We start from the raw sequence: 23,073 nt of genomic DNA on the forward strand, positions 1-23,073 counted from the left end.
GGGTTCAGGGATCTCCTATTATCCAATACAATTATCCTGTTTTCAGGGATCTCCTGTTTTCAAATACAATAATCCTGGGTTCAGGAATCTCACTATTTTCCAATACAATAATCTTGTGTTCTGGGATCTCCTGTTTTCCAATACAATAATCCTGTTTTCAGGAAATTCCTGTTTTCCAATACAATAATCCTGTTTTCAGTTATCTCCTGTTTTCCAATACAATAATCCAGTTTTCAGTTATCTCCTGTTTTCCAATACAATAATCCTGTTTTCAGTGATCTCCTGTTTTCCAATACATTAATCCTGTTTTCAGTGATTTCCTATTTTCCAAAACCATTATCCTGTTTTCAGTGATCTCCTATTTTCCAATACAATAATCCTGTGTTCAGGGATCTCCTGTTTTCCAATACAATAATCCTGTGTTCAGGGATCTCCTGTTTTCCAATACAAAAGTCCTTTGTTCAGGAATCTCCTGTTTCCCAATACAATAATCATGTGTTCAGTGATCTCCTGTTTTCCAATACAATAATCCTGTGTTCAGGGATCTCATGTTTTCCAATACAATAATCCTGTGTTCAGGGATCTCATATTTTCCAATACAATTATCCTGTGTTCAGGGATCTCCAGTTTTCAAATACAATAATCCTGTGTTCAGGGATCTCCTGTTTTCCAATACAAAAATCTTGTGTTCTGGGATCTCCTGTTTTCCAATACAATAATCCTGTTTTCAGGAAATTCCTGTTTTCCAATACAATAATCCTGTTTTCAGTTATCTCCTGTTTTCCAATACAATAATCCTGTTTTCAGTTGTCTCCTGTTTTCCAATACAATAATCCTGTGTTCAGGGATCTCATGTTTTCCAATACAATAATCCTGTGTTCAGGGATCTCCAGTTTTCCATTACAAAAGTCCTTTGTTTAGGAATCTCTTGTTTTCCAATACAATAATCCTGTGTTCAGTGATCTCCTGTTTTTCAATACAATAATCCTGTTTTCAGTTATCTCCTGTTTTCCAATACAATCATCCTGTTTTCAGTGATCTCCTGTTTTCCAATACATTAATCCTGTTTTCAGTGATTTCCTATTTTCCAATACCATTATCCTGTTTTCAGTGATCTCCTATTTTCCAATACAATAATCCTGTGTTCAGGGATCTCCTGTTTTCCAATACAATAATCCTGTGTTCAGGTATCTCCAGTTTTCCAATACAAAAGTCCTTTGTTCAGGAATCTCCTGTTTTCCAATACAATAATCCTGTGTTCAGTGATCTCCTGTTTTCCAATACAATAATCCTGTTTTCAGTTATCTCCTGTTTTCCAATACAATAATCCTGTTTTAAGTGATCTCCTGTTTTGCAATACATTAATCCTGTTTTCAGTGATTTTCTATTTTCCAATACCATTATCCTGTGTTCAGTGATCTCCTGTTTTCCAATACAATAATCCTGTGTTCAGGGATCTCCTGTTTTCCAATACAAAAGTCCTTTGTTCAGGAATCTCCTGTTTTCCAATACAATAATCCTGTGTTCAGTGATCTCCTGTTTTCCAATACAATAATCCTGTATTCAGGGATCTCCTATTTTCCAATACAATAATCCTGTATTCAGGGGTCTACTGTTTTCCAGTACAATAATCCTGTTTTCCAATACAATAATCCTGTTTTCCAATATAATAATCCTGTGTTCAGGGATCTCCTGTTTTCCAATACAATAATCATGTTTTCAGGGATCTCCTGTTTTCCAATACAATAATCCTGTTTTTAGACACCACTGCTCCTTTACTTGTTAACAAACATTCTCTATTTGGGTAAACTATCATAAGGTTATTGAAGGCAATTCATGCCATAGCCCTATAAGAGGAATAATCATTATATATCAACAATTCAACACTACATGCCATAGCCCTATAAAAGGAATAATCATTATATATCAACAATTCAACACTACATGCCATAGTCTTATAAAAGGAATAACCATTATATATTAACAATTCAACACTACATGCCATAGTCTTATAAAAGGAATAATCATTATATATCAACAATTCAACATTACATACCATAGTCCTATAAAAGGAATATTCATTATATATTAACAATTCAACACTACATACCATAGTCCTATAAAAGGAATAATCATTATATATCAACAATTCAACACTACATGCCATAGTCTTATAAAAGGAATAACCATTATATATCAACAATTCAACATTACATACCAGTCTAATAAAAGGAATAATCATTATATATCAACAATTCAACACTACATACCATAGTCTTATAAAAGGAATAACCATTATATATCAACAATTCAACATTACATACCAGTCTTATAAAAGGAATATTCATTATATATTAACAATTCAACACTACATACCATAGTCCTATAAAAGGAATATTCATTATATATTAACAATTCAACACTACATGCCATAGTCTTATAAAAGGAATAATCATTATATATCAACAATTCAACATTACATACCATAGTCCTATAAAAGGAATATTCATTATATATTAACAATTCAACACTACATGCCATAGTCTTATAAAAGGAATAACCATTATATATCAACAATTCAACATTACATACCAGTCCTATAAAAGGAATAATCATTATATATCAACAATTCAACACTACATACCATAGTCCTATAAAAGGAATATTCATTATATATTAACAATTCAACACTACATGCCATAGTCTTATAAAAGGAATAACCATTATATATTAACAATTCAACACTACATGCCATAGTCTTATAAAAGGAATAATCATTATATATCAACAATTCAACATTACATACCATAGTCCTATAAAAGGAATATTCATTATATATTAACAATTCAACACTACATGCCATAGTCTTATAAAAGGAATAACCATTATATATCAACAATTCAACATTACATACCAGTCTAATAAAAGGAATAGTCATTATATATCAACAATTCAACACTACATGCCATAGTCTTATAAAAGGAATAACCATTATATATCAACAATTCAACATTACATACCAGTCTAATAAAAGGAATAATCATTATATATCAACAATTCAACACTACATACCATAGTCTTATAAAAGGAATAACCATTATATATCAACAATTTAACACTACATACCATAGTCTAATAAAAGGAATAATCATTACATATCAACAATTCAACATTACATACCAGTCTTATAAAAGGAATAGTCATTATATATCAACATTTCAACACTACATGTCATAGTCCTATAAAAGGAATAACCATTATATATCAACAATTCAACATTACATACCAGTCTAATAAAAGGAATAGTCATTATATATCAACATTTCAACACTACATGTCATAGTCCTATAAAAGGAATAATCATTATATATCAACAATTCAACACTACATACCATAGTCCTATAAAAGGAATATTCATTATATATTAACAATTCAACACTACATGCCATAGTCTTATAAAAGGAATAACCATTATATATTAACAATTCAACACTACATGCCATAGTCTTATAAAAGGAATAATCATTATATATCAACAATTCAACATTACATACCATAGTCCTATAAAAGGAATATTCATTATATATTAACAATTCAACACTACATGCCATAGTCTTATAAAAGGAATAACCATTATATATCAACAATTCAACATTACATACCAGTCTAATAAAAGGAATAGTCATTATATATCAACAATTCAACACTACATGCCATAGTCTTATAAAAGGAATAACCATTATATATCAACAATTCAACATTACATACCAGTCTAATAAAAGGAATAATCATTATATATCAACAATTCAACACTACATACCATAGTCTTATAAAAGGAATAACCATTATATATCAACAATTTAACACTACATACCATAGTCTAATAAAAGGAATAATCATTACATATCAACAATTCAACATTACATACCAGTCTTATAAAAGGAATAGTCATTATATATCAACATTTCAACACTACATGTCATAGTCCTATAAAAGGAATAACCATTATATATCAACAATTCAACATTACATACCAGTCTAATAAAAGGAATAGTCATTATATATCAACATTTCAACACTACATGTCATAGTCCTATAAAAGGAATAACCATTATATATCAACAATTCAACATTACATACCAGTCTAATAAAAGGAATAATCATTATATATCAACAATTCAACACTACATACCATAGTCTTATAAAAGGAATAATCATTATATATCAACAATTCAACACTACATGCCATAGTCCTATAAAAGGAATAATCATTATATATCAACAATTCAACACTACATACCATAGTCCTATAAAAGGAATATTCATTATATATTAACAATTCAACACTACATGCCATAGTCTTATAAAAGGAATAACCATTATATATTAACAATTCAACACTACATGCCATAGTCTTATAAAAGGAATAATCATTATATATCAACAATTCAACATTACATACCATAGTCCTATAAAAGGAATATTCATTATATATTAACAATTCAACACTACATGCCATAGTCTTATAAAAGGAATAACCATTATATATCAACAATTCAACATTACATACCAGTCTAATAAAAGGAATAGTCATTATATATCAACAATTCAACACTACATGCCATAGTCTTATAAAAGGAATAACCATTATATATCAACAATTCAACATTACATACCAGTCTAATAAAAGGAATAATCATTATATATCAACAATTCAACACTACATACCATAGTCTTATAAAAGGAATAACCATTATATATCAACAATTTAACACTACATACCATAGTCTAATAAAAGGAATAATCATTACATATCAACAATTCAACATTACATACCAGTCTTATAAAAGGAATAGTCATTATATATCAACATTTCAACACTACATGTCATAGTCCTATAAAAGGAATAACCATTATATATCAACAATTCAACATTACATACCAGTCTAATAAAAGGAATAGTCATTATATATCAACATTTCAACACTACATGTCATAGTCCTATAAAAGGAATAACCATTATATATCAACAATTCAACATTACATACCAGTCTAATAAAAGGAATAATCATTATATATCAACAATTCAACACTACATACCATAGTCTTATAAAAGGAATAATCATTATATATCAACAATTCAACACTACATGCCATAGTCCTATAAAAGGAATATTCATTATATATTAACAATTCAACACTACATACCATAGTCCTATAAAAGGAATAATCATTATATATCAACAATTCAACACTACATACCATAGTCCTATAGAAGGAATAATCATTATATATCAACATTTCAACACTACATGTCATAGTCCTATAAAAGGAATAATCATTATATATCAACAATTCAACACTACATGCCATAGTCTTATAAAAGGAATAATCATTATATATCAACATTTCAACACTACATGTCATAGTCCTATAAAAGGAATAACCATTATATATCAACAATTCAACATTACGTACCAGTCTAATAAAAGGAATAATCATTATATATCAACAATTCAACACTACATACCATAGTCTTATAAAAGGAATAACCATTATATATCAACAATTTAACACTACATACCATAGTCTAATAAAAGGAATAATCATTACATATCAACAATTCAACATTACATACCAGTCTTATAAAAGGAATATTCATTATATATTAACAATTCAACACTACATGCCATAGTCTTATAAAAGGAATAACCATTATATATCAACAATTCAACATTACATACCAGTCTAATAAAAGGAATAGTCATTATATATCAACATTTCAACACTACATGTCATAGTCCTATAAAAGGAATAACCATTATATATCAACAATTCAACATTACATACCAGTCTAATAAAAGGAATAATCATTATATATCAACAATTCAACACTACATGCCATAGTCCTATAAAAGGAATATTCATTATATATCAACAATTCAACACTACATACCATAGTCTTATAAAAGGAATATTCATTATATATCAACATTTCAACACTTCATGCCATAGTCTTATAAAAGGAATAATCATTATATATCAGCAATTCAACATTACATGCCATAGTCCTATCTTAATTAACTCATGATTTTATAAGAAATACCTGTTAATTTACCTTAATACAGTTAGTTATGATAAACTTGACCATTTCACTTGTTGATCTACAGAGGAGAAAGAAAGGCTAAGATAGAGTTGTTCAGGACCTGCATCGCTGCTATACCTAGACTTATTCCAGATGGAATGTCCTGTCAAGAACTAGTAGAACTTCTTACTAAACTAACAGTCCACATGGATGAAGAATTGAAAGGGTAAGTTGTCTTCAAGAGAACTATGTTCTAGATTTATTCTTAAATAATCTTTTACTGCTTTGATCTTCAAAATGTGCTTTCTCTTCATGATACATCTTACCAAGTTGAACCAAAAATTATGCTGCAAGTGCTAGGGACTTTACTTAACTTGCAATGAAGTGAGCTTCAAACTGTGAAAGTACTTTAATTCGTGGGTATCAATTTCGTGGTTTGAGCAATATTGACATGTTCATGGGTTTTTAAATTTGTGGATTTTTGTTTCCTAAAAAAAATTAAAAAATTAAATCCTTCAGAAACGAAGGTTACAGATAGTCTGGATTGAAGGAAATTGCAAAGTTAACATTGATCCATGTAAACCATAGTGATAACACTAATTAACCCATGATAAAGTGATCAACAGATTAAAGTCCAACAATGGTGTTTATTAGGCCATAAACATGTCACCTAAAGAAAACAGTAACATAAACAAATGCTATAAATGTATCTTGAATTGTCAAATAATTCTTATCAAAATCAAGCCCAGCATGAAATTATTATTTCCAATATGTACGAGAACTACGAGGATTTAAAATGAACATATTATCATACCAGCATATCAATACCGGAAATCTGACTTTTATCGATCCACAATATTTTTCATGAGAATTAATCAAAGATCAAAAGTTCGGTTACTAAAGATTAAATGGATATAATCCTGCATGCAGTTCTAGTTCTGTGACTGCTATTAAAGTATTCTCAGATTTGGCGTTATTCAATGTATTCTCTAGATCATATCAGTAGTCAAACCTACCGATGGGGATCTTTCCATGTCTTGACAATGGTTGTTTTATTTCGTTGGACACTTAAATTCGTAGATAAAGTCGTCCACGAAAACCACGAAAATTGGTACCCCACGAATAAAAGTACTTTCACAGTATTTGGTCTGTGATGAAGGCCTTATTGTGACTTTTAGACAAAGAATAAAAGGGCTGTTCCTTTGGTTTTTGCTGTACATGTGTCATGGATGGATCCCCTGATTTTCTATTGAATATTTTATTCAACATCTTAGATTTATAATTTTTTTCTTCAGTTTCTTAAAAGTTGAAAGAAATAAGACTTTATTGATGTATTGTCAATTGTTGACCTCAATATTTTTCTACAATTACTTTAGTTCTACAATACATCAAATGATTTTGTAATTTATTTCTTAACATGTGAATGGGTATGGATTAAAAAGATCCATTTTTGCAAAGAACTTTGTGTACCAGTGTAAGGTATCTGTACATGTATTTGAATATAGATTTTGTTTCTAAATGAAGAATGAACACCCAATTAAAATTAGAAAATATTAAAGATATAAATTTTGTTTCTAGATAAGTGCTTTTTGAATGCCTCTTTCTAGAAACTATCAAGTTGAAAGTTTAGCATAGTGACTATGGATAAATCTTACAAATCTTGGAAAAGAAAGAAGATACTAAAAACCAGTTCCTCTCCTCAAGATTAAAAAATTAAAAAAAATAATATTAAGTAAAGAGAATATTTCCAATATCCTGAAAATGAAATAAAACAATTTATCCTCAGAAAGGCTCAGTGTCATACAACTTTTATCAATAATCAGTGATTCTTAGATGATTTGGATAAAAAATGGATACCAATGTTTTTGTAGGAGACCTTAAAACTTGTGTCTGATCCATTTGTTATGTTGAACAATATAATATGTTTTAGGTGTAATACCACCAAATCATGATACGTCACATCAGGTTGTATACGAAAGTAGGTCGAAAAAAATATTCCCTTGAATTTGACCGTTGTAGGTAATTAATGCTACATTTTATTGCAGTAAAACTATTTCTGTGTCATAAACATGTCTTGGGTATTTCAAAACACCATTATTTTTTACTTGTGATTTCTATAGAAATTTTTGTAAACTTGAGCTCGAGGTTACACGGTGACTAAACCTTGTACACAGATAGAATAAGGGGAGAATTTTGACTGGTTAACTTCCAGTGATGGTTACTTTCTTATATGCAATGAAATGTTATGTGAAAATTTGTCTATAGAACTGGACAGGATAAAGCTTTACTCATGCCAAGTATTTCTTTATTTGAAACAAAGATAAATTCTGCAGAATTTTTTGAAAAGTGCAAATTTTAAAAAGACTAATAGGGGGAAATCAATGGTGGTATTACACCTTAAACAAAAAAAAAATCTCAAATGCAACTATTTACAAGAAAATTTTGGAGACAAGCTTGTTTTATCAAATAAAAAAACAACCTGTTACCTATTTCCATTCTCAATTTGAATTATCTTTCTAAATTTAATGCAAGAGTAATGTATAATTTGTTTGTTTGTTCACAATGATACCTGAGAATAGGATTTGAAATTTATCTGAACTTATCCAGTCTCCATCTGTGAACTGGATTTACTTGATAGGCTTTAATAAAGAGAAAAAAATGAAAATGAAATAAAAAAAAATGTTTGATTAACTGTAGCTAACTGTATGGATGGCTGGATGACAGCATTTACAATGCTTTTATTCACCTGTTCATCATGATTTCTGGGATGTTTGTTTAACACAGCTAACACTATATATTGGTTAGACTTGGTTAGACTTGATACACATTTACATAGGGTCCCTGGAGTAATGCAATTTTTAGTTGAATGCTTGAACATATTCAGCAACTGTTTATAAGTAATCAGTACTGACTACTGTTTGTCCTATGAAATATAATTTATTATTTTCCAGTCATGCTTTCCAAGCTTTACAAAACCTGATGCTGGAATCTAATGTATGGAGAGAACATGTCATTTCTGGTAAGTTTTGTAATCTAATGTATGGAGAGAACATGTCATTTCTGGTAAGTTTTGTAATCTAATGTATGGAGAGAACATGTCATTTCTGGTAAGTTTTGGAATCTAATGTATGGAGAGAACATGTCATTTCTGGTAAGTTTTGTAATCTAATGTATGGAGAGAACATGTCATTTCTGGTAAGTTTTGGAATCTAATGTATGGAGAGAACATGTCATTTCTGGTAAGTTTTGGAATCTAATGTATGGAGAGAACATGTCATTTCTGGTAAGTTTTGTAATCTAATGTATGGAGAGAACATGTCATTTCTGGTAAGTTTTGGAATCTAATGTATGGAGAGAACATGTCATTTCTGGTAAGTTTTGTAATCTAATGTATGGAGAGAACATGTCATTTCTGGTAAGTTTTGGAATCTAATGTATGGAGAGAACATGTCATTTCTGGAAAGTTTTGGAATCTAATGTATGGAGAGAACATGTCATTTCTGGTAAGTTTTGGAATCTAATGTATGGAGAGAACATGTCATTTCTGGTAAGTTTTGTAATCTAATGTATGGAGAGAACATGTCATTTCTGGTAAGTTTTGGAATCTAATTCGGCTGGCCCACAAAAATATTTCACAGGCCCAAACTGCATATTGGTAGCCCAATTATTTTAATCAATTATTTTTTATGTGTTGAGCCATAAAAAATGATAAAAAAAGCAATATAAATCAGAAGTGAGTTGTTCTCAATACCTCAATCAACCCTTCCTGAAACATAACCTTAAAAAAAATCATTCTCATTGTCTTCATTGTCACTGAATTCAGCATCACTGTTCAATGCCTAATCTAGGATTTTGGAGAGGAAGAAGTGACTTCTCAATCCATGAAAGAGTAGAGAGAGACAAAGTTCCATTGCCGTTTCGGTTGCATAGTGATTTCGTGTTATTGTAACGGTAAATTTGGTCTGGTAGAAAAATTTGTTTGCCAGACTTTTTTTCCTAGTTAATAAAGTCCATGTCCATGATTTTACTAAGTATATACGTCCTAGGACAAATGTTCCTAGGAAAATAAGTCCATAGCTAGTAAAATATGTCTGCCACTTATTTTCCTAGGAACATTTGTCCCAAAACTTGTTTTTCTAATAGTTTTATTTAATATATCATAAAGAATAAAATATTCAAAAATGAAGAAAAAAATCTTAGTTACGATTGGAAATTTTTCTTACTTTTTCCAATTAAAACAAAGGACATTTTCTTTATAACCTAATTAAAACATAAATATTGAGTTTCCATTGCTTATAACATTTTCCCTTTACAATAAAAGACATGGACATTTTTACCTAGGAATACTAATGTTATGGATCTGATTTCCTAGGGAAATTAGTCTGGGGACAAAATTTGATACGCAACTCTTTAACAACATTAATATATTTATATTCACCTTTAAAAATTAAGGGCATGGACATTTTAACCTAGAACTATTAATGACATGGACATGATTTCCTAGGAAAATTAGTCTGGATATAAATTTTATTAAAAATATAACTATGCAACTCTTAAACATTACCAAAACATAACTTTTAAATTTCCATGGTTTAAATGAATTTATTATAGGATTGTGTAGGACATGATTACATAGGAAAATTAGTCCGGGGACATATATTACTAACATCGGACTAAATATACTAGTAAATTCTGTAACCATGGACTTTTTATACTAGTTATATTTGTTTTCCCAGACATATTTTACCAGGACAAATTTATCACTTACATTATCACTGAGGAAATATTGCTGTTGCGTTTAAAATTAAACAAGTTTAAAAGGAGATGTAGGTTGTACTTAAATGTGTTATCAACATAATGACAAAAACACCAAATTACATCTAGAGGTCAACATAAAAGCAATTTTTACTGGGGGGAGTGAACACCACATCCTCATAACTATAATCACTTTTTGTCATGCCTTCTAAATGTTTTTTTGACACCTCTGTAGTGGATGGGGCATTATATTTTACCCTTGTCAGTCTACATACGTGTGTACAAATGTCTGGACGTCTCAAAATTGGTTTCTGTTCTCTATCTTTAGTTAACCCCAACCAAATCATGCTTATGTTATGAAACAGTGCTTTTTACAACAAAACACAGATCAATGTAGAATTTTGGTGGCCTCACTTGTATCATTCTAGAGTTATGCCCCTTTCCAAAGGGAAAAATTGTTGAATCTTGTTTCTGTTCTCTAACAACAGTTTGCCTCAACCAAATATTATGACACTTATTTACAATGCTTATGACCACAAAACACAGATCAAGTTTGAAATTTGGTGTTGTCACTTTCACCATTCTTAGTCTGGGGGACACATTCTTGTTTGTCATTATCTTGATTATTACTATAGAAAGAGATAAATTGTAACAGCAATAATGTCAGCAAAGTAAGATTTACAAATAAGTCAGCATGACCAAAATGGTCAGTTGAACCCTACAGGAGTTATTGCCCTTTATAGTCAATTTTTTAACAATTTTCATTAATTTTGTTAATTTTTACAAAATATTTTCCACTGTTACTACTAGGCCAAGTTTCTTATAGATAAAATAATTGTAAGCAGCAAGACTGTTCAGTAAAGAAAGATCTTTTCAAGCACATCACCATCACTAAAAAACAATTTTGTCATGAATCGATCTGTGTGCTTTGTTTTATATGCACATAGACCAATGTACTAGTTGATCACCAGGTAATGGCAATCATGTTTTATTGTTGTATATGTTGTATATGTTACAGTAAATAGATGAAATTAGGAATTACATGTAAGTACTAAACAATTCAGTAATTACATGTATTTACTGATTGGTTCAGTTATTACATGTAATCACTGGTTTATTTTGTCATTTTTACAGCTATTTACTAACTTGATATTTTTGTTAATATCTTTGACATAATTCAAGAACCCTTATAATAAAAAAAATGATTTTTTTTTCACTCTATAAGTTTCAGGCATCCTAGGCGCTTTTCTGGATTAACATTTTTTATACTACCGCAAATTTTCGTCGTATATTGCTATCACGTTGGCGTCGTCGTCTGCGTCGTCTGCGTCGTCGTCGTCGTCGTCATCGTCGTCGTCGTCGTCATCCGAATACTTTTAGTTTTCGCACTCTAACTTTAGTAAAAGTGAATATAAATCTATAAAATTTTATCACAAGGTTTATGACCACAAAAGGAAGGTTGGTATTGATTTTGGGAGTTTTGGTCCCAACATTTTAGGAATTAGGGGCCAAAAAGGGCCCAAATAAGCATTTTCTTGGTTTTCGCACTATAACTTTAGTTTAAGTTAATAGAAATCTATGAAATTTTGACACAAGGTTTATGACCACAAAAGAAAGGTTGGGATTGATTTTGGGAGTTTTGGTTTCAACAATGTAGGAATTAGGGGCCAAAAAAGGGCCCAAATAAGCATTATTCTTGGTTTTCGCACAATAACTTTAGTTTAAGTAAATAGAAAATAATGAAATTTAAACACAATGTTTATGACCACAAAAGGAAGGTTGGTATTGATTTTGGGAGTTTAGGTCCCAACAGTTTAGGAATTAGGGGCCAAAAAGGGACCCAAAATACATTTTCTTGGTTTTCGCACCATAACTTTAGTATAAGTAAATAGAAATCTATGAAATTTAAACACAAGGTTTATGACCATAAAAGGAAGGTTGGTAACGATTTTGGGAGTTTTGGTCCCAACAGTTTAGGAATAAGGGGCCCAAAAGGTCCAAAATTAAACTTTGTTTGATTTCATAAAAAATTGAATAATTGGGGTTCTTTGATATGCCGAATCTAACTGTGTATGTAGATTTTTAACTTTTGGTCCCGTTTTCAAATTGGTCTACATTAAGGTCCAAAGGGTCCAAAATTAAACTTCGTTTGATTTTGACAAAAAATTAATCGGTTGGGTTCTTTGATATGCTGGATCTAAAAATGTACTTAAATTCTTGATTATCGGCCTAGTTTTCAAGTTGGTCCAAATCCGGGGTCCAAAATAAAACTTTGTTTGATTTCATCAAAAATTGAATAAATGGGGTTCTTTGATATGCCAAATCTAACTATGTATGTAGATTCCTCATTTTTGGTCTTGTTTTCAAATTGGTCTACATAAAAGTCCAAAGGGTCCAAAATTAAACTTAGTTTGATTTTAACAAAAATTGAAATCTTGGGGTTCTTTGATATGCTGAATCCAAACATGTACTTAGATTTTTGATTATGGGCCCAGTTTTCAAGTTGGTCCAAATCAGGATCTAAAATTATCATATTAAGTTTTGTGCAATAGCAAGTCTTTTCAATTGCACAGTATTGCGCAATGGCAAGAAATATCTTATTGCAAAATATTGTGAAATAGCAATTTTGTTTTTAATTAGAGTTATCTTTCTTTGTCCAGAATAGTAAGAAAGAAATATCTAATTGTAAGAATTTTTTTTATTTGGAGTTATCTTTCTTTGTCCAGAATCAACTTAAATCTTTGTTATATATACAATATACAATGTATATTCACTTTTTACTACCAACTGATAAATTAAAATAATCTTTACCATTCAGTAATTATCTTTGGCTCAGAATATAAAACAAGATAAATAAAACTTTTATTTTGGCCGAAAATTATTGTACCAGTTCATTTAACAAATAATTTATACACATACATGCCATAGAGTAAACACAATTGCGGGCCCTACAAAAATAAACTGCACAAATTAAATCTGTCAATATTAAACTCACAAGTACAATAATTAAACATTAGGGATGGGTGGGAGGGTAACTAATCGAAAATATATCTAATAATGATTACAAAGTTACTAAGAAGTACTCACTGAACATATACTATAGATAGTGGAGAATTACGAAATGTCGAAGAAAACGAACTTCGCATATAATTATGCGTTTTTAGAATTAAAAACTATACAATTATCTTTGGCTCAGAATATAAAACAAGATAAATAAAACTTTTATTTTGGCCGAAAATTATTGTACCAGTTCATTTAACAAATAATTTATACACATACATGCCATAGAGTAAACACAATTGCGGGCCCTACAAAAATAAACCGCCAAACAAGCCCGCAAAAGACAAAAAGAAAAAAAAAAAGAAAAAGAAAAATAAATAATAAAAAAAAGAAAACTATATTCTTAAAACAAAACAAAACACTCTTAGAATAGCAATAACTCAGACCCACAAACTGATATACACTTGTGTAAGCCTGACGAGACTCAAGAAATCAAAACGATACTTTCTTGTAAATCTCCTACTGAAGATCCAAAGAATATGTTACTTCTTTGAAAATCTTCTGACTCAACGAATAAAGAACTTCATTGTAAGCCACATACTAGAATGGTTATCTACAAAATATGAACAAATCAGAATTAACATACTATAAATTACAACTGCATAATTAAACATATACAATTTACAAATGTGAAATGACATGAATAAAACACATCTTAAGCTGGGCAACTCCAGCTTCATTTAAATGCAAACCTCCATCTTTAATTGCAAATAAATCTCTTTTAGGAGAGCCCTTAAATAAAAATCTTCTATAAGACTTTAATGAAACTTATTTTCTCCTCTTTACAAATACCAATTAAGGCTTTATTAATCTGAACAACCTTATATCCTAACTGAACAAAATCAACTGGTCGCGGTAAAATGGAAGATATCAAGATATTTATGTCTCTATTTCTATTTCTTACACTATATATCAAATTTCTAAATTTACATAAAATAATCTCTATAGAATGTTTCTCTATATCATTGGTACCAAAATGTAAAATAACATGCGAAAAGCTATCAAACTCATGAAGATATATATACTCCTTATCAATAACATATTTAATGTAACCTAAATTAGCTCCACTAAAACTCTGTACAACCGTGTCTTTCATCCCATCCAGATATTTCCCAATAGAGTCACATAAGATTAACACCCTCTTCTTCATTACTGCAATTAAGGGATAAATTTAGTCATGGCCTTAGCAACAGAGACTTTTTCGGATAAAGAAAATTGAAGATATAATTTATAGGCATCACTTGCCCAATCACCATGAACTTGTATTAACTCTGCAGGTACCTTAGATTCAAAAGCAAAGGTCGCACCCCCTCGGCGGAAACTATGAGTAGAAAATAGTCGTGGATTCCTGCCTATCTTACTAATAAACTCCTTAATATACCGCTGAAAATCTGTATAAGTCACAGGAACTAACTTGTGTTTACTAGGAAATAAAAAGGCTGGACTATCTCCGGCGGCAGGAATTAATTTACACATATTTCTATAAGCTCTCAGTGGACATAATGCAGAACTAGTATTTTCAATCAATGGTATCTTCAAAATTCTATTACCCATCTGTATGGTTTTTGACCAATTAAAAATTACAATAGCAATATTACCCTCTAAAATTACTTTATTTCTGGTTAACTGTTTATCTATGTCAAAAGACATTTTAGAATCAGGTACTAAATTAGATTTGCGCGCCATTAAGAAAAAGGCAAATAAAAATAAACACCATATAGTGCACTGCTTTGGATCGTCGTGATTTATAACTCTATTAATATCTAATAACATATCTACAGTAATAGCTAACGCTTGTTTTGGTAAATGCTGTTTCTCTCTAGCAATCCCTTTCAATAATAACTTGACAGAAAATTCATCTAAATGAACAAAAGGTTTGTCTAACATTAAATGCATAGTTTTAACCCCACATACATAATTTTTTATAGAACTTACTGATTTAAACGATCTACTCAAAAATTGAATAAACAAACAGATCGTTTTTAATGAAACAGGACATTCATTTAAATTAAAAAATGTACAAAAAAGCAAAAAGGCTCGCCACTGAACCAATAAATTCTTTTTTGTTCCTACAGCAAAGGCTGATAATGTCGATATCTTTACATCCCTTTCTAGTTCTCTGATTTGTCTATCTGAAAACGTAATTTACCATTCATGAATAAACTGAAACAACTCATTTGTCACTTCAAATTCTTCTAAATGTATATATTTTGTCTCTTCAAAAAATGTTTTAGCATAATTACTATGTAAATGCCAGCGAGACAACATATCAGCTAAACGATTGTCAACACCTGCAATGTGAACTGCCCTCAACTCAAATTCGTTAATGGCGGCTACAAAACAAATCTCACGCAAACAAGATTGTAAAAACTGATTTCTTGATCTTCCAGTGTTAATTACTGTTACTGTAACCTGGTTATCACATTTAATCATAATTCTCTTTCCTCTCAATTTAGTTCCCCATAATTTCAGGCATACCACTACTGTTAACATTTCTAATGCATTAATATGAAGCTGTTCATTAACAATAGCATCAGGGAATTCAACATGAAAAAAATGTTCTTTGAACATGCCACCACAACCTGTCATGCATGCATCAGAAGAGAAAATTTCATCTGGTTTCGACCATTCCTCTATTAACATCATTGATACACCATTATATAAAGGTAAAAACTTTTTCCACCATAAGATGTCTTTTTTAACAAGTTCAGGCACCTCGCTCTTTTTTACATCTTGATAAATATATCTTAACCAATTAAGTATTCGAGAAATAAAAACTCGTCCGGGTCTAACACAACACCCGACAAAATTAAGTTTTCCAACAAGCGATTGAATTTCACGCTTAGAGGCGAATTCTTTTCCTACCCACTCCAATAAAATTAAATCTATCTCTGTTAATCTTTCAATAGAAATTTCTAAAGTCATTTTAACTGAGTCACAAATAATTCCTAAAAACTCCATTCTAGTTGAAGGACCCACAGCTTTATGTTCGGACTCTTCAATTCCACAAGAAGCTAACACATTTTGTAATTCTAAAAAGGCTTTTGAAGACAATTCTGGACTTTCTACCCCGGCAAAGTCATCTAAATAGTTTATGATATCAAACCCTAAAGAGCTATAAATATAAGCAATAGCGTTTGTCAATCTTTGACATATTTGTGCAGCTGATCTTAAGCCCATAGACAGCACAATATCAAAAAATATATGTCCATTCCAAGCAAATCCTACTAAAAAGGTATCTCCAATATCAATTGGAATTTGTCTGTAAGCCCGGGCAAGATCCCGTTTGAAAAGATGAGATCCACTTCCCTTTTTCTTTATTAACAAAACTAAATCATCTACTCTTGGGTATGTTAAAGAAACTGGTTCACCTAAATAATTATCTTTATCTATAAATTCATTTACACCAGTTCCACCAGCCGAACTTATGTCTAGAATGATCCTCCTTTCCGTTGAATCCTTTTTAGGAACCGTATTCAATGGAGATAAAATAATACCATGATCAAATGGATTCACATGAAAAGGGCCAATAATTGCCCCCTTAGTAAGTTCTTTTACCAAATATTTCTCCATATCATTGGGAAACTCTACTGCCCCACGATGATTTTTAACTTGTAACACCTCTTTTTGAACCTTAAAATCTCGTAATAAACTCATAGATTCCTTATTTCGGTGAAATCCAATTGGATCGAAAATATATCTAATAATGATTACAAAGTTACTAAGAAGTACTCACTGAACATATACTATAGATAGTGGAGAATTACGAAATGTCGAAGAAAACGAACTTCGCATATAATTATGCGTTTTTAGAATTAAAAACTATACGATAACAAGCAGTTTTTTTACATCTTAATATTTTATGATGTATTTAAATGAGTAGTAATTGTTGCAAACTCCATTAGAAATTTTAATTGAGATTAGTTTTGGAATAAGGGAAAATGGGATGTGATTAAAAAAAATGGGTTCAATTTTCTCATTTGAAATTTCATAAATAAAAAGAAAATTTCTTCAAACATTTTTTTGAGAGGAATAATATTCAACAGCATAGTGAATTGCTCTAAGAGAAAACAAAAATTTTAATTTCATTAGAACACATTCATTCTGTGTCAGAAACCTATCCTGTGTCAACTATTTAATCACAATCCAAATTTAGAGCTGAATCCAGCTTGAATGTTATGTCCATACTTGCCCCAACCGTTCAGGGTTCAACCTCTGCGGTCGTATAAAGCTACGCCCTGCGGAGCATCTGGTTAGCAATTCTTGATCACTTCAAATATTTTTTCAAGAGAGACAAAATACAAAATGAGATTTGCATTGTATGTGAATGATTTTGAAAGGGAATTTTTAAGCAGTGGTAAATCGCCGTATAATGTACATGAATTGTATTTATTTAAGTATGCAGATGGTATAAATGTTTTCTAATTCTGTAAAAGGTACTCAATAATGACGACTTCAGTATGTATATTAATGAAATTTATCCTGGTGAACTTACTTTAGATAAAGCTAATACTAACATTATGACCACTGCCCTTTCCTCGATCTTGATATCTATATCACTAACGGAAAGCTGAATACTAAAATTTATGATAAAAGGGATGATTTTTCATTTCCTATCGTTAATTATCCGTTTTTAGATGGTGACGTTCCCTTGTCACCATCTTACAGTGTTTATATATCTCAACTTGTACGATTCGCTCGTGTATGTAAAAATGTTTTAGATTTTAACAAGAGAAATTTATGTATTACTGAAAAATTATTACACCAGGGTTTTCGATATCACAAACTAGTCAAAACATTTACTAAATTTTATCATCGGTATAAAGACATCATTCATAAATATGGCTCAACATGCAGACTTCTTATACGTTCAGGTATTTCACATCCAATTTTTTATGGAAATATTCTTTATAAAGCACAAAGGTGTCAGTATTCACCTCAGAAACTTACAAAACCTTTGAATAGACTTATTAAGAAGGGATATAATTACGATACTGTTGTCAAGTCATTAAAGATTGCATATTTTGGCCTTAATATTGAGTCACTGATAAGGTCTTTGCGTCAGAACTAAACACATTTATTCTAAAAACAGTTGTTGGCATGACACGGGTTATGTTCTTCTCATATATGTTATGAGGGTATGATACAATGTACTAAACCCCTAACGGGAAGGATTGTGCCTGATGTTCATATGATGAAATCATAATCTTTCAGTCGGTTTAATTGAAGTCTGGAGCTGGCATGTCAGTTAACTGCTAGTAGTCTGTTGTTATTTATGTATTATTGTCATTTTGTTTATTTTCTTTGGTTACATCTTCTGACATCAGACTCGGACTTCTCTTGAACTGAATTTTAATGTGTGTATTGTTATGACTTTACTTTTCTACATTGGTTAGAGGTATAGGGGGAGGGTTGAGATCTCACAAACATGTTTAACCCCGCCACATTTTTGCGCCTGTCCCAAGTCAGGAGCCTCTGGCCTTTGTTAGTCTTGTATTATTTTAATTTTAGTTTCTTGTGTACAATTTGGAAATTCGTATGGCATTCATTATCACTGAAATAGTATATATATTTGTTTAGGGGCCAGCTGAAGGACGCCCCTGGGTGCGGGAATTTCACGCTACATTGAAGACCTGCTGGTGACCTTCTGCTGTTGTGTATTTTTATTTGGTCGGGTTGTTGTCTCTTTGACACATTCCCCATTTACATTCTCAATTTTATTTACTATTTAAAAAAATTGATAACACCAACCCATTGGTGGCCAGTGGCTGTTTTGTTTAACTCTTGGTAGGGTTGTTGTCTCTTTGTCACATTTCCATTTTCAATTTTATTCGACACAATTTTGTTGTACATGTACACTTGTATTTGGAGTTTAACAATTCCATCGCAAAAATAATGTTATTTAGAATCTAGGTGGTTATGTTAGGGTAGAAGAAGAAGAATGGTATTTTGATGGTAATGTAATTGTCATTGTTGATGGGTTTTGTTACATGCAAGAGTACTATTGATTATGCTTTATAACAGTACTTTTTTGAAATTCAGAAACACTGACTTGAGCAAGGTAGAAAAGCGGTAATTGTCTTGAAATCATAAGCAGGGCTTTCAAAAATTCTGAATATTGAAAGAGTCATAACTGGGCAGATTCAGGATATACATGTATTTACTAAGTGCATCAGGACTTACATCAGTGTATATAAAGTGCGAATCCAGCTAGTTCATTTTTACTGTTATATGCGGGTATGTCTATTGTAGAATAAAGGATCATGGGAAAACTGTATTTGTTTACGTTTTGAAAATATCAAGTTAAAGGATTTTAAGTTAAGTTTTAACATATTTTCATTGTGATATGTCTTTATAATATACAAACATAGCATTAAAGTTCAAATAAGTGTTATAAAAGCATCATAATACAGCATATCGATTATTGAAAGCGATCCATTTTAACTATAGATGCGATGAATTATCACTGTTAGTGCAGTCATTATTAATGTAGAATTTTCAAAGATGCGAGGAATTTTCATTGTAGAATTATGTGATAAATGCACTTGCAACAAATGAAAAAAACCTTAGTTGATGACTTTAGGATTTATGAAACATGTATTCAAATTGAAATACAAACTCCTCATTCATTCTTCATCAAATATATAGCTTTTCAAACTTGTAACAAAAGCGATTCTCAAAATGTCATATTGTATTCTTCAGATTACGTTTCTCCTTGATTTTAACTTATATAGGGAATCACTGGAAGGTGACAGCAGCGGGCCCTCTTAGGCAGTCAGTGGGCCCCTACTTATGAAAAATTGTAGATCCGCGAATGGATACTACCGCAGAGGTAAAACCATGCACATTTGGGTTATTGTACGCGAAATGCATGCTACAATTCATTTTTGTTGATTTTACACCCTTTGGAACTCTATGTGGGCTATTTCAGCAACTAGGCAAAAGCAATCCCCAAACTAGATACACGGTTAGATTCAGCATGTCAACGAATTCCAAATATCTATATTAAAGGACTTTTGTCTATAAATTTGGACCCCACAAAATTGAAAAAGGGACCAAAAATATAAAAAAAAATGCATGCATCGGATACATTTGTTCTTCAAGGCATGACTGCAACAATAGGATGAATATACAAAAATATCTTATTCTTGGGTCTCATTGGGGGGTACTGATCCCGGATCCCGCTTACTGTTTTGTCAGATTCCCGTATTCAGCTCATTGTTTTGTCAGATTCCCGTATCCGTATCCCGCTTATGGTAGCAATACACAGTTAGGAAAAAAACTTAAAATTGACACTCATAATTTTTAAACACCCCCTTTCCCCTCCTGTCTAACAAAGAAGGCTTTATATGTGTGTTATGCATGTATATACTTGTAGAAAGAGAATCTTCCATAGATTTAATTTCTAATGGTCATAAGGGTGAAATATAATCCCTTTTGGGTGTAACCATGGCAACAATCTGCATTTCTTAGATACAAAATATAGCAAAAAAGGGGGGTGAACATGTCACAAAAGTCTCCAAAATTTGGTCTAAAGGAAAATTTCAATGAATTACAGTGATACCTTTCCTGAATCCATAGGTTTATATCTATCAAGTGGTCCAAAAAAAATCATATGTCTTCCTGCTCGTTTTTCCATAAAATTGAATTGAAAAGATCGAGCGCAAAATCTTTGTTGATAAACACTACAATAATTTATGGACCTATGAACGGTACGGACAGGAAAATACGGACTGTCAATCATTGAAATGGCCTATAAAACATGTTAAAATCAATCTAAATGTTCATATAAACCCACTAAGAAGGCTATATTATTCTTCAATTATCTAAAAATCAATTTTATTGTACAAAAACTTTCATATTTAAAAAATTCACAGGGGCCATAATGCGAAATTAAACTTCTAACTGTGTATTGCTACCTATACTATGCAGTTCTAATTTTTATCCGTGTCCCGCTAGACTTCATTTCCCGTTTTTCACTACACAATCATTTGACTGTCACGCTTGCAAAAAATCGGCAATCCGGCGTGACGCTTATACCCAAATGCGACCCACTATTTTACTCTATTTTGACTCATATTAATCCCATTATAAATATATTAAAAAAGTAGCGTAGATTCTTTTATCCCTTTTTATCCCGTCTCGTTTCGTTTTTGAGCCATATAAAGATGTCGTATGTGACAATGAGACAACTCTCCATCCGAGTCACAATTTATAAAAGTAGACCATTATACGTCAAAATACGGTCTTCAACATGGAGTCTTGGCTCACACCGAACAGCAAGTTATAAAGGGCTCCAGTGTAAAACCTTTTAAACGGGAAAACAAAGGTGCAATCTATATCAAGATGTACGTCATTAGTGGTGAAATGTCATGGAAATGGATAAAAAAAATAAGGATAAAGATCCCTATACGCTTTATAAGAAACTAAATGGAATACATTTGAAATTAATGTTATTTCTATTGAATTTATTAGAGTGTTTTAAAACCAAACTTTCCTCCGTAAGTTAAATTTGATCAAATCTTTCTCTTACTTTATCTATTGTTTGAGCAAGTCGGCTAAATTAAGGCTTTACAGCTAATTTCCTAATGCATGTAAAGCAAAACTTTGGTTGGCTTGCTTTGTTTGTATAATTGTTTATTCAAACTTTGTAAATAAGATTGACATTTTTAAACAATATGAATAGGCATAGTTTAACCTGTATTTTTAATATTTGAATTAAATTGGGTGTTATCCTGGTACTTTTGATAACTATTATCATAATGATTGTCAAATAAAAAAAAAGCAAGCAAATCAACTAAAGTCTTGCTCTACGTGCTTAAAGAAATGAGCTGTAATAGATAAAATAAAATAAAATTATACAGTGAAAATGCACCGCATATACATCAATAATGATTCGCTCCACAGTGAAAATGAAAGAATAGTATCATTATTCGACAGTAAACATGACTAGCATTACGAAATCATCATAGTGGAATTTAGTTAAATATGAAGAAACTGAATGACAAAACATATTCTACGTTATACAACTTTAATAATTGTATTAAAATGAATATTTTTTACTGCAACAACATCTAACTTGTTAGTTATAAAGCACCTGCACGATCTGTTCGTGAAATGTCCTAAATATTCACCTATTTTGGTATATATTTAACAACTGGATGGCTTTAGGC

At 30.8% G+C, this 23,073-nt stretch overlaps 1 protein-coding gene across 6 annotated transcripts in view; it reads left to right on the forward strand.

Annotated features, from left to right (window-relative positions):
- Nucleotides 1-23,073, forward strand: part of LOC134695720 (protein furry homolog-like) — a 399,195-nt gene that overhangs the window by 89,934 nt on the left and 286,188 nt on the right. For all 6 annotated transcript variants that reach the window (XM_063557102.1, XM_063557101.1, XM_063557100.1 and 3 more), the window contains exons 17-18: nucleotides 6,171-6,311; nucleotides 9,037-9,104. In XM_063557102.1, the coding sequence (XP_063413172.1) occupies nucleotides 6,171-6,311; nucleotides 9,037-9,104 (209 nt within the window). The remainder of the gene's footprint in view (nucleotides 1-6,170; nucleotides 6,312-9,036; nucleotides 9,105-23,073) is intronic.

This window comes from Mytilus trossulus, chromosome 14 (genome assembly GCF_036588685.1).
Source record: "Mytilus trossulus isolate FHL-02 chromosome 14, PNRI_Mtr1.1.1.hap1, whole genome shotgun sequence".
NCBI classification, from domain to species: domain Eukaryota; kingdom Metazoa; phylum Mollusca; class Bivalvia; order Mytilida; family Mytilidae; genus Mytilus; species Mytilus trossulus.